Below are 13,356 nucleotides of genomic sequence, written 5' to 3' on the forward strand. Positions count from 1 at the left end.
GATACAATCTCATCAAAGTAAAAATAAAATACAAATTTGGAGTGTGTTATCAAAGTACATTGGTGCACTGGCAGGCCTATGCAGAGCGGTGTGTGTGTGTGTGTGTGTGTGTGTGTGTGTGTGTGTGTGTGTGTGTGTGAGTGTACAGCCAGGTACACTTGCTCTAGGCCTTGGAGGGCTAAGCTGGCCGGGATGCTGCACCGGGGGCCTGCTGGACTTACCCTGTAATGGCAAGAATGTCCTGTCACCTCCCAGATGACCAGGGATTCCTGCCTTGGGCCTCGGGCAAGCTCTGCAGGGGCAATGCTAATGGGGGTGATGTGAATGAACAATGGAGGATTCTAACAAAAGCAGGTGATTGAAGCATCCAAAATTCAGGGGAAATTTGGATGCAGCTATGCTGAGTTCCTTTACCTTTATGCTGAGTTTTGGAGGCACTCTGGAGGAGAAAGGCTTTGGAAGTCCCTGCAGCTTGAAGGATTGCAGGGATGAGCCCGAAAGAAGGACACCCCCGCAGTTAAGGCTGAGCTTTGGAGATGCTCAGAAGCAGAGAGAGACCCCAAACCCAGCATGAGGTCAGAGGAGAGTCCTTGCCCATCTTTAACTGTACGCTTACTACAAATGCACACACAAGTACAAGAGGCATGCTCTCCACTTGTGGATCCCCACCACTGTTGTTTCACTTATTCTAGAAACTTGATCACAGTAGTTGTGCATTCTTTCTATAAACAACATATGATTCTGAAGTTTGGTTCACGAAGATTAAAAGCAGCGCATGTGAGTAAATCTAGGCCTGGGATTTGGAAACTGGCTTCTAGTTGCATTTTGCAGACTGCTGAGCCAGCTATGCTGCAGCTCAGACTGACAGGCCAGTATTTCAAATACCTGGATGCTATTTTTGCCTTTATTGTTTTGTGCCTGCTTCCTAACCCTCTTCAGAGGCAAATGGAATAGAATCCTAGCATCCACTGCTGTTAGTGGGAAATATAACCACCTAGTTTAAGTCACAGGTGGGCCAATCACCTCTTTCAGTCCATCTGCTTTTAGCCCACATGGTGAGCCTTTTTGTCTTGAGGTGCTCATCAGGGAGATGCCACACATTTTACTGCACCGCTACAAACCTACATTTCGGAGGCCCTGTAGTTGCATGCCTTCTTGCTGGACCATTAGATGTCATCAGGCCAACTGAGAATCTGTGCATTTTGCTATTCCCGCGCCCCACCCCTTCCTCCTTTTCTATTGTGCCTATTAGATTACAAACCATCCTGTCAGGAACCTGTCTATCCCCCTCCTTTGTGCAGCACTCTGTAGAATTTAAAAATGCTTAATAAATAATAAAAGGGCGATTCGTAATTCCAGGAGTGCTGAGCTGCTGTTGATGCATTTACACGACAGTTGGTTTCCTCCCTGTTGATCCTGCCAGGGCTTTTATGTTTGTCCTTTAGGAGAAACTGGCACAGGTGACGTCAGATGTTTGGGTGGCCAGCAAAAGTAATCACAACCCAGGAATTGATAGCCCAGACCATCTAGCCCACAGGCGGAGAACCCTTTTTCTACAGTAGGTTTCTCTCTATTAAATATCACACATCCCTCTCCATCCTCCACCCAGACTTTCTAGAGACATTTTCAGAGTTCAAAGGCAAAAATGTTCAGGGCACAAAGCAGAAGCATTGAGGGGCAATGGCCTGAGGCAGCAACTTTCTCCAGATGTTCATGTAGAGAGAGGCCTTTATTTATTTATCTAAATTACTTCTGTACCGCTTTGCATTTTCTAAAACAAACAAACCTCTAAGCAGGTTTGGAACTTATCATATCACCTGCTTTTTAAAATCTGTGGGTCTTATTATTATTGTTATTTTTGAGGATGCCAAGGACTGAATCTGGGGTTTTCTGCATGCAAAGCATGTACTCCGACCCTGAGCTAAGGCTGACTTCTCTCCAACTTTCTTTCCCTAACTCAGCTGATGTTGCACCCGCTAGTTATAAATAGGAGAATCACCTGGCCGTGTCTCTGATTCAGCACGCATCCACAAGGAGGCAATTTAGTAATATCAGCTGCAATCTCAAACGCTCTGGAGTGCTTGTTGAGTTCCCGCTACAGTCAGCAGGATTCAGAAATATGCAAACCCTTCATAAGCAAACAGCACCCTTCATCTGTAACACACCTGCCAATCTAGCACAGAATCCAATTCCTGGCTCCCCCCTTTCTCTATCTATCGTCTTCTCTTTACCCCCACTTTTTTAAAAAAACAGTGGTTACACTCAAGGTTTTTTAAATACAGCCTTATGAATAGCTACTTGCCTGGCCACCCAAGGCAAGGAACAATGGCCTCCAGGCAACCAAACCACGCTAGTTTTGCAAAAGGTCTGGTTCAGTCCTCCTCCCCATCTCCTCTCTTTGTGACTGTCTAAATCTATAATATAAATTCCTAACAAAGGCACAGGTGGACGAATTGTGTTTTGTTTTTTAGGCATTTATGTGTTAAGCGGCCTTTCAACCCAATGTCTCCAGGGTGGTTGGTTAATGAGGTATACAAGAGCAGCTACATATGATATAAAACGTGCTAAAAGTAATCGAAAGCACACTATAGTCACTGGCAGCAAAAAACAGGAGAAGAAGATTATTTGGGCGACCCAAAAGCCCTCCAGAAGAGGGCTTCATCTATCTGGAATCAATTAAGGACAAAGCAAGGAACGCTTTCTAGGGAGGGACTTGCACTGTTTGGGAACCATAAAGGAGGAAGCTCTGTCCAGTGTCACCATACTTCAGACAAAGGGGCACAAGAAGCAAGTTGTCCAAGGGAAATCTCAGCACATTAAGTAGGAAGCAGGCAGTCCTAAAGGTGTCAAGGGGCCCAGACCATTTGGGGGATTAAAGGTAGAAAAAGAAAAAGAAACTGGCACTTTAAATTGCAAAATTGGAATTTTACACAATGCTTATTCCAGGCCACATCCCAGGAGCTATTTTTGAACAAGCTGAAGTTTCAGGGCACTTCTCAAAAGCAGTGTGACTTAGGGCTCATGCACAGTTACCTTTGCTCTAAATTTCTAGGCACAAGTCCAGGTGTTGCCACTGTTTTGTTTTTGCTCTGGAGCATTCCCTGTGAAAACTCGCTCTTTACCGATGAATCGGAGCAAATGGCAATCTGCAGAAAACCCAAATTGCTGTTTGTTCCGATTCAGCGTTAAAGAGCAGGTCTTCCTGGGGAAAGCAGTGGGGAGCAAAATAATAATAAAAATTATTAATATTATAATAAAAGAACGGGAAGGCGTGACTCTGTGCCTAGAACGTGAAGGGCGAAAGTTAAGTGTGGAAAAGTCCAAAGTTTAATCTGTCAAGTGAACTTGTACAAACATTTACAGGTAGAAACATGTGCAGGCTGGTGACTTCTATGGAGTTATTTGCAAGGTCATTCCAAATTATTTAAAAGTTTGGGGTGATTGCGGGCCACAAAACTCTTCATGATCGTCCAGATATACTATAGTTAGAATGACTATAGGAATGGCTGACAAATTTCCTTTCGTTGTCTCCGAGGTAGCTAGTAAAGATTTAAGTGCAGTTGGCTTCAGACTGCTCTCTTTTATGGGTTTTTTTTATTTTAAACACAACACCATCCCCCCAAAAGGTAAATAAATAAGGCAGTTTAGAAAGTGTACTGTAGCAAATGTGTTTGCACTGAAGGTACCTTCTGTTGAACAGTTCTGCCCACAAGCTGTCTGTAGGATATAGAACATCTCTCGAGCATGCTTGCCACCTTGAAGCACAGCAGTCGGAAGCAGAAAAAAAGAGAAAGAACCGAGATAACAGAATGCAAGAGGGAAAAATAAAAGCGTGAAGAGAAAAGAGAAAGAGAGAAATGAGGGACAGCCAATCTAAGTTACCATCAAAATACATTTAGAAATGGGATTAGCAAACTATGGCCGGAGAATTTAAATGACAGACAACATTAGGATTGCAAGTCAATCACATATTATGGAAGAGAAAAAGGAACAATCCAGCCATAAAAGCTTAGCTAAGGCATCATAACCAAAGCATGACAAAAGTAGTGTATTAAGTTAGCCATTTTCAAGTACAGCACCACAAATGCAGTTTTAATTCCGGGGAGCTAATCCCTTGTTAGTTTCCTGCTTATCAAAATCCACACCACACTTATTTCCTCCTGCTTGGAAGATGCCCATTGGCACCATGCCCATGCTTACCGACGATGTCAAACCACAGCGGGATGTTGGCAGGTTGCACGGAGACCACGCCAACGATCTCCGTCACTCGGTCGCTTTCCATGACGGTGAAGTTGTAGAAGGGCTCGTCGAATGTCAGCGGGATGGGGGAAGGCGGCGGTTTCTTAATCCACTCAATGTGGAGGCGAGCGGTCGAAGATTTCTGCGGCCGCCCATTGTCAACAGCTTTTATCTGTTGCACATGGAGAGAGGGAAAGGATGCAGGTTAACAATCTGGCACACTCCTTTCTGAACAGAATTTATGCATATTTCTCTCTCTCTCTCTCTGAAACAGTCCACAACTTTCAGTTTTCCGATGTGAGTCATAGCTGAAATATGATTTGCCTGTGCCCAGTGCCAAATTCAATCACAGAATCATAAGGTTGGAAGGGACCACAAGGGTCATCTAGTCCAATTCTCTGCAATGCAGGAATCTTTAGCCCAACGTGGGGCATGAACTCACGGCCCTGAGATTAAAAGTCTCATGCTCTACCAACTCAGCTACCCTAGCACCTTTGGTTAAAGCAGTGATAGAGAACCTGTTTTTAGCCCAAGGGCCACATTCACTTCTGTGCAGCCTTTAAGGGGCCACATGCTAGTGGTGGGTGGGGCCAAAGGCAAATGTGGGCAGAGCAACAACAGGAAAGAGCTGTGTGCAGATATACTGCCCCAAATACTGCCACTTTTTTATTACTATTCTTAATTGAAAATTATTTAAAAGTACACAGGGGTACAAAAATACGTTTTAAAAGAATTCACATACATTTTAACTCATGCACATAAGAATAAAGAAAGATTAAACAAAACAAAAAAGAACTAAAACACTTCCAAAATATTTCGTCCAGATTTAACATGTGGTACTTCCACATACTGCCACTTTACTCCCATGATTTTTCTGGGTTAAAGGGGGTGCAAACAGATTTTTCTCTGGACCCAAATAACACAGAAATGAGCACTAAACATGCACTATACCGTGAGATTGCATTTTGAGTGGGGGTTACGTTCTGGGGTTACTTGTTCTATGCAAAAACACGTGCAGTCAAACCACCCTCTTGGAACTGCCCCCGCACGACCATCCTTTCCAAAAGCTGTGCAGCAAGTCATTCTTGCCCCCCAAGCAAGGCTCTGGGATGCTCTTGCAAGATCTGGTGGTGCTGTCCAAGTTCCTGCAAGGTCTTGAGAGAGCATCCAACCTCGGTGTGCAACGCAGAGAGCTTAAAAGCTGAAGGCAGCCCTGCTCAGGGAAGTTTTTAATGTTTACTGTTTTTAATGTTTGATGTCATATTGTGTTTTAACTAGTTGGAAGCCGGCCAGAGTGGCTGGGGTAACCCAGTCAGATAGGCGGCATACAAATATATTATTATTTATTATTTCCATGCTGATAAAACCCTGTGCTAAAAAAAAAAACCTTTTAAGCTCTCTGCCTTCCGTGCGTTTAACTTGTGTGATTTCAACCAAACAGCCTTCAACCATGCAAGGTTGAAATTAAATGTGAGATGCGATAGTACTGTATTCCATTCGTTTTCCGGAAGTGGCTTTTGCGTGACGTGAAAGCTCAGATATACTGTAATGCTGAAATGTCAGGGGAATGGAATAAACTGCTGTGTGAATGCAGCCTAGGCTTCTATCCCATGCCAAAGAGGAAACATTGCGTATGGATCTGTAGCTGGGCTAACTGTTTAAGTGTGGTGCCAGAAATACCACAACTCAGCTGCTGTCTTGGAAGGTGGCTACAAGAACCCATATTGCTTATTTTCATTCTAATGAAGATCCATCCTGTACTCTTGGTGGTGGAAATCCCAGGTAAAGTGCTCCTCTTTGGGTGAAGATGCCACAGGACGAATTAACAGGTTTATAACTAGGGCAGGACTGGAGAACCTGGGGACCTCCCAGGTATTGCTGGACTACAACTCTCATCAGCTCTTGCCTGAATGGACATGCCCGTAGCCAGAGGAAGATGGAGACTGTAGTCCAACAACATCTGGAGGGACTGAGGTCCCCCCTCCCATGACAAATGCATATCTGCAGGGAGCTACATCGATTATACCTAGACTGCAAGAGGGGAAAAAGCTTTGGTCTGGCATGGGAAAACACAGCTTCCTCGGTATAGATCAGAAATAGGGAACTTTATGCCTGGGGGCTGAATGTGGTCCTGCAGCCTTCTCTATCTTGCCCTCCGGACTTTTCCCAGGCTACATGTTCAATTGCTCTGCTTTGCAACCTCCTTGAGTGTGTCTGTCTGGGGTGGGGGTGGGGGACAGTGTCCTTGAACTGCAGCACTGCCTCTTCCTTGCCTAGATGGGGAGATGTGTATGATATGAGGTCCACAAAGAAACACCTGACTTTCCCATAAGTTGGGAGGCAGCTCTCTGTGAGTCACACCTGTTGCTTTGCTCACTTTTGCCACCGACCACAACCCCTGGCAGCTCGCCGAGTGAAAGACCTTGCTCTCTTATTAAGTTTGTGTATGTAGGTTTTTCACATTCCAGGTAATGTAGAGGATGGGGCTGCATTTTGAAATCTGCTCACGCTTGGGCAAATCTCTAAATTAGTGCTCTGTACAACTCGTGGCAGAACTTATGGCACCAGGCTCACATTTTATGGCTATGTCAAACCGCAGTGGGGTGGGAGAGGTTTGCAGGGAGGCCAATCCAGCAATTTCCGCCACCGTAATGCTTCCCATGATCGGGAATTTTTGCCTTCTCTCCGTAGTAGGTATTGCTCTCTAACAAGGGCTGCTATCCAGAGCACTTGGATCTGCATAAAAAGGGGAGAGGGGGGCTTCAGAGCTGCAACTGAGCCACTCCGAGGGGCAAATCCCCGCCAGCAGCCAAACCAGGGGGCTGAAGGGGGACAGCTAGATTTGGCACTCTGTGTTGAGAGTGGGTTGCCGTTCATTAAACCAGATCCCAAAAAGAGAAATCTCCTTTTCTGCTTCACAGTGTGAGTCGTGAAAAAGCACCTGCTTACAGTGTTGTTTACTCTCACTTGGAAATCGCTGATAAGGCTTTTAAAAAAGATTTTTTGGGGGGGGGGTTGGAGAAGCTATCGATCTGCATGGCAGACCACCAGACACCTGTGCCCACTCAATACTTCACTGTTTACCATTTGCTTTGGTCTATTTTCAATCCATGTAAAACTGTTCCAGTGAAAAACACTCCAATTAATGTTCTGTGTTAAGGAGAGTCTGCCAAGCGCTTTTTATATTCATTAAAGTCTCAGAATTCTTACATATATATATATTGGGGAAAACAATCTATTTGAATGTTCAGTTTGATTGAGGACACCTGAATTCGACTTAGTGAGATGCTTCTGGCAAAGTATGTTGTTGCCAATGAAAGCTGTTGTTGAAATACTCTTGCCAGTTTGTAAAGTGGCGCAGGACTTAGGAGTCGCCCACACTTCTGCTCGTCCCGTGCATAGAAAACATGGCTATCAGTGGTTTTCTGCTTGGCTTACACTTTCTAAGCTTGGGTCCAAGCAGTTTTCCCCTTGCCCCACTCCTATCCCAGGGAAAACTTGTTCTTAAATCAGAGCAAATGCCAATCCGAAAAAAACCCAAATGGCTGCTTGCTCCCCTTGGGCACTAAAGAGCAGTTTCCCCCGAGAGAAAGCAGAGGGACAAAAGGAAGTATGGATAAGCCTTTACTCACAGGAAAATAAACTACATGGAGCTACCTTTGAAGGCGAGTTGGAAACTTCAGCTAATCCAGAACGCGGCAGCTAGACTGGTGACTGGGAGTGGCCACTGGGACCACATAACACCGGTCTTGAAAGACCTACATTGGCTCCCAGTATGTTTCCTAGCACAATTCAAAGTGTTGGTGCTGACCTTTAAAGCCATAAATGGCCCCGACCCTGTATATCTAAAGAAGTGTCTCCACCCCCAACATCCAGCCTGGACATTGAGGTCCAGCTCCAAGGGTTCCCTCACTGTGAGAAGTGAAGTTACAGGGAAACAGGACAAAGGGCCTTCTTGGTAGTGGCACCCACCCTGATGTCAAGGAGAAAAAGAACTACGCTTTTTTTTTTTAAAGAAGATGTCTGAAAGTTTCTCCCACTACCTGCTACCTCATCCTCCAAACTGGAGAGATTGGGCCTTCAAAGTGCAAAGCATTTGCTCTACCTGTGATTTGTAGAGGCTCAGAGGTTAGTGGCTCTGGAGGTGCCAATTCAAGGACCCCAACAGACCTCGCCATGATGTTTGGGCCTGGATCCAACCCTTCTGATGGTGTTGATCCAACTGCTGTTTCATGCTAATCTGGGTCGGGGTTACAGTCTGGTTTGCTGCTCAGGGTCAGATATCAAGGCCCCACTGAATGGGGTGTTCTTGAGAAGAGGTCCATGCAGACCCTCACGCTTTTACCCCGGACTCTAGAGCTACTGCCCTTCCTCTCCCCTATCACACACACACACACACACACACACACACACACACACACCATGGATGCCTTAAGGCTTAACCAATGCCCACGAGTGTCATTTGTAGCAAGGAGTGGCCTGTCTTTTCAGCTCCCCCATCTTCTTTTCAAAGGAAGAGATATTTTGGGTTTGTTCACTCCCCCCCCCCAGAAGCTGGGGAGGGGGGGGAATTGGCAATAGTTGGCCCACTTCACCCATTTCCTTCTCCCCACAACCCGCATTGCGTGCTTGGGGAAAGCCGCCTAGCATTCAGCAGCAAATCCCAAGGAAACCCAAAATGGTTTTTGTGGTGAACAAGGTGCAGAGTCCTCATAACATCTAGGAAAGTCTGCTGCATGAAACAACACTGAAGGGAAGCCTCCCTATAAAACTCGGGAGCGGTGCACTCGCTCATTTCAACCATGGGTGGCTTACCGTTAAGATATCATAGCTCCCGGCCGTGAACTGCTTTCTTGAGGAGACCATCCCAGTCTTTGGGTCAATGAAAAACTTCCCGTCGTCATTCCCATCTACGATGCTGTAGGAAATCTCCGCATTGGGGCCTTCATCCTTGTCAAAGGCGAAGGCTCTGTAGATCGGCTCGCCTCTCTTCTTCCGGTCCCTCTCCGGCAACTTGATCTGGTAGACTTTCTCCGGGAACTGGGGCTTGTTGTCGTTCTCATCGAGGACTTGGACCACCAGCCAGACTGTAGACTGCTTGGGAGAGGAGCCTCCATCCGTGACTGTAACCTGAGGGAAGAAAACGGTAACAGCAAAAGGCAAAACATCCACAGGCGTTGTGAAATATGTTGAGGGAATACAAGGAGCCTGAATGTTGGAAAATTTGGGGACAGATAAAAGAAACCACTTCTTCACGTGAGCTGTGGAACCCCCTCCAACAGGAGGTAGTGATGGCCGCCATCTTGGATGGCTTTAAAAGAGGACTGGACAAATTCATGGAAGAAGAGGCTATCAACAGCTTATGCGCTTACCACAAGTATTTGGCTGGATGCTTTGAGAATAGGATGCTAGACTAGGTGGGCCATTGGCCTGACCCAGCAGGCTTGGCGCTGTGGTCTAAACCAGGCATCCCCAAACATCAGCCCTCCAGATGTTTTGGACTACAATTCCCATCTTCCCCAACCACTGGTCCTGCTAGCTAGGGATTATGGGAGTTCTAGGCCAAAACATCGGGGGGGGGGGCACAGTTTGAGGATGCCTGGTCTAAACCATTGAGCCTCTTCGGCTTGCTGATCGGAATGTCGGCGGTTCAAATCCCCACGCCGGTGTGAGCTCCCGTTGCTCTGTCCCAGCTCCTGCCAACCTAGCAGTTTGAAAGCACACCAGTGCATGTAGATAAATAGGTACTGCTATGGCGGGAAGGTAAACAGTGTTTCCGTGCGCTCTGGTTTCCGTCACAGTGTTCCACTGTGCCAGAAGCAGTTTAGTCATGCTGGCCACATGACCTGGAAAGCTGTCTGTGGACAAACGCCGGCTCCCTCAGCCTGAAAGTGAGATGAGCGATGCAGCCCCATCAAGGGGTCCTTTGCCTTTGCCTTTACCTTATATTCTCAACATGGGATACTGTGTCGTTTTGGTCAACCCATGTTGAATTCGATGGGGCTTCTTCCCACATAAGTGTAGCTCTGACTACAGTGCTAATCCGCTTTATAATGTGGATTTTAAAAACAGGTGGAATGCATCATTCATTATTGTTCTTTTTCACATGGAAATAAGAGATCCGTTTTGTTACTCTGTTCTCAATACAAAATCATATTTACCACAACCATTTAAAGCATGAATTAACTTGAGAGTTATGTTTCACGCCCAAAAGTTTCCTGTACAAAATTTATCAAACAAAATGTTGCGTCACACAAAGGACTTTTATTTGTGGAATTAAAAGTGCCTGTGAAATGTTTTATATGCCCACAGGAATTCATACAATCCTACAAGGATGCAACAGAGCAAAATACCAACAGGGTAAAAGAAAAAATAACACACACACACACACACAAAACTGTCCTTCCCTGATGTCTGAGCAGGGGAAACGGAATAGGATTAAGTCTATATTGAACTGTAAAATCAAGGCAGGAAGGCTGCCTGCCTTGCAGAAAGCCCAACTGAAATCAATGAGATTTACTTCTGAGTATACATGGCTAGGATTGCAGCCATAGATGCCTTTGTGATAGGCCATGACTCAAATCTTTAAATTTTGTAAAGAGTAACATGGCTATTCCACTGGAAATCCATTAACTTTGAAAAGGGAACATATAGGGAAGGTAACTTGATTTGGAAATATCCGCTGATGGCTGAGATATGCCTGTTTACAATGTGCTAACATCTACATGGAAAAATTATGTAAATTTTGGGCCAAATTTTGGGCCAAATGCTCAAAAATGCATCAGAATAGATAGATAGATACAGTAGATGATGATAGATAGATAGATAGATAGATAGATAGATAGATAGATAGATAGATGATACAGAGATAGAGATATACTGTATAGATAGATATGGAGAGAGAATGTTTAAAAATAGTATTTAAATTGGGGGGGGGAGGATGCAGATTAAAGGCTTTTTTTGAACTGGCCTTTGCCACTCAGGGTTAAGTCAGAAAAAGCCTTGCGGCGATTTCACTGAATTTGAGCAAATGTTATTTTATTCTGCCAGAGACAGAGGCTGTTTTGTTTTTGTTTTGTTTTTTTCATTCCCTGCCCTGAACTTCTTGGATCTGACACGCTATATAAATCAAAAGTACAAAACATATAAAGATTGTCAGATTCAACCCCACCTTGTGATTATTCAGAACCACCGGCTTGCACTTTAAAATATAAAAGATGAGAAGTGTGTGTGTGTGTGTGTGTGTTGGGGGGGGGGGTTAAGAGGGAAAGCCAGCTAAATAAACTAACACAGCAGTTGCCCAGCAAAGCAATCAGTGTGAAATGGGAGGTCAGAGCAACCAGACTGAGCAAACTACAAGATCTTGGCTCCAAACCATCAAATGCTGCCACTGTGGGAATTGGGTGCGTTAGCAGCTTTTTACAAAAGCAGAGCCCACGCTATGTTCATGCAGGCAAAAATCCATTTCTGCCTCACTACTGTCATGCTATGAAAGTTATTGCTGAAACGGGGGAGGAGAACGCTGAAACATATATGGATTTCATCCTTTTTCTAAAGTGACACACATTACTTTTATCTCCTGGCAGCTCTCTGATCTTGCATTATTTATTCCTATGATCTCCCCCACAGTTCAATTATCAGCCATTCCACTTTAGTCTGAAGTCCGGTTGTTAATTTAACTCCTTCTGCTCCCCCTCAGGGTCCGTTCAAATTATTTGCTCAATGAACTGTACTCTAAACCACAAGGTCTCTCTCTCTCTCTCCATGCAAGTGACTATGCTTCACATCAAAGAAGCTGAAGAAGGCAGAAGCTGAAATGTTTTGCTATAATAATAATAATTTTGCTATAATAATAATAATAATAATAATAATAATAATAATAATAATAATAAATTTTGCAATAATAATAATAATAATAATAATAATAATAATGGTACCCCACCCATCAGACTGGGTTGCCCCAGCCACTCTGAGCAGCTTCCAACTTATACACAGTGGTACCTCTGGTTACAAACACTTCAGGTTACGAGCTCCGCTAACCTGGAAGTAGCTGCTCCTGGTTGCAAACTTTGCCCCAGGATGTGAACGGAAATCGCACGCCGGAGGCCCCATTAGCGAAAGCGCGCCTCAGGATAAGAACAGCTTCAGCTTAAGAACAGACCTCCGGAACGAATTAAGTTCGTAACCAGAGGTACCACTGTAAAAGCATAATAAAACCTTACACATTAAAAGGCTTCCCTATACAGTGCTGCCTTCAGGTACTGTATCTTCTGAAGGTTATATTGTTACTCATCTTCTTGACACCTGACGGGAGAGTGTTCCACAGGATGGGTGCCACTGCCAAGAAGGCCCTCTGCCCACAGCTGTCGAGTTTTCCCTTTTCTCGTGAAGAAGCCTATTCAGCATAAGGGAATTTCCCTTTTAAAAAAGGGAGAACTTGACAGCTATGCCTCTGCCTGGTTCCCTGTAACCTCACTTCTCACAGTGAAGGAATCACCAGGCAGCCCTCAGAGGTGGATCTCAGTGTCCGAGCTCAATGCTGTAAGCATTTGATATCTTACAGAAAACCCCTGCCTCATTTCCCCACAGGGGCTACCACAACAAGAAGAGCTGCCAGATATGCCCCACTGTTCCTCAAAGTCCTACTGGTGAGAGGAGAAGTTTTGTTCAAACCTTTAGTGATGAACTGCAAACTACTGGGATCCAGAGCAACAGCAGGATCTAACGCTTTGCAACTTCGATGTTGTCTCGCTACACCCACACATTTTCTTATGACACATGTACCTCTCAGCAGGAAAATGTGTGGTGGGGCAGCTCACTTGACCTCCTGAAAGCCGAGTCATTTTCTGCACACTGGGAAGGAGAGAGGTGAGGAGGCCGGGAGGTTCGTGGTTCAAATACATCAGGAGGAGCACCGGATTGAATCTGCCTTTGCATTTTCAGGGCATTGAGCTCCCTATTGCCTCGTCCCTTTCCACCCTAGTAAGCAGCAGCTTTGCTGTCAGGAGGTCAGGTGACTTCCCCTGCATTTCCTACTGGTACTTCCATGTAAATGAATTTTGCAAGAACGCGTTCTTAGGATTCCCAGTAAAAATACAAGGCCCCTTTCCCAATTTA

The 13,356-nt window shown here is 45.1% G+C and overlaps 1 protein-coding gene across 5 annotated transcripts in view; it reads right to left on the bottom strand.

The window, feature by feature from the left end:
* Positions 1 to 13,356, bottom strand: part of FAT3 (FAT atypical cadherin 3) — a 434,554-nt gene that overhangs the window by 118,798 nt on the left and 302,400 nt on the right. For all 5 annotated transcript variants that reach the window (XM_035116279.2, XM_035116283.2, XM_035116282.2 and 2 more), the window contains exons 5-6: positions 9,055 to 9,369; positions 4,201 to 4,411 (exon numbers count right to left, since the gene is read on the bottom strand). In XM_035116279.2, coding sequence (XP_034972170.2) covers positions 4,201 to 4,411; positions 9,055 to 9,369 — 526 coding nt within the window. The remainder of the gene's footprint in view (positions 1 to 4,200; positions 4,412 to 9,054; positions 9,370 to 13,356) is intronic.

The sequence above is a fragment of the Zootoca vivipara genome, chromosome 4 (assembly GCF_963506605.1).
Source record: "Zootoca vivipara chromosome 4, rZooViv1.1, whole genome shotgun sequence".
NCBI classification, from domain to species: Eukaryota; Metazoa; Chordata; class Lepidosauria; order Squamata; family Lacertidae; genus Zootoca; species Zootoca vivipara.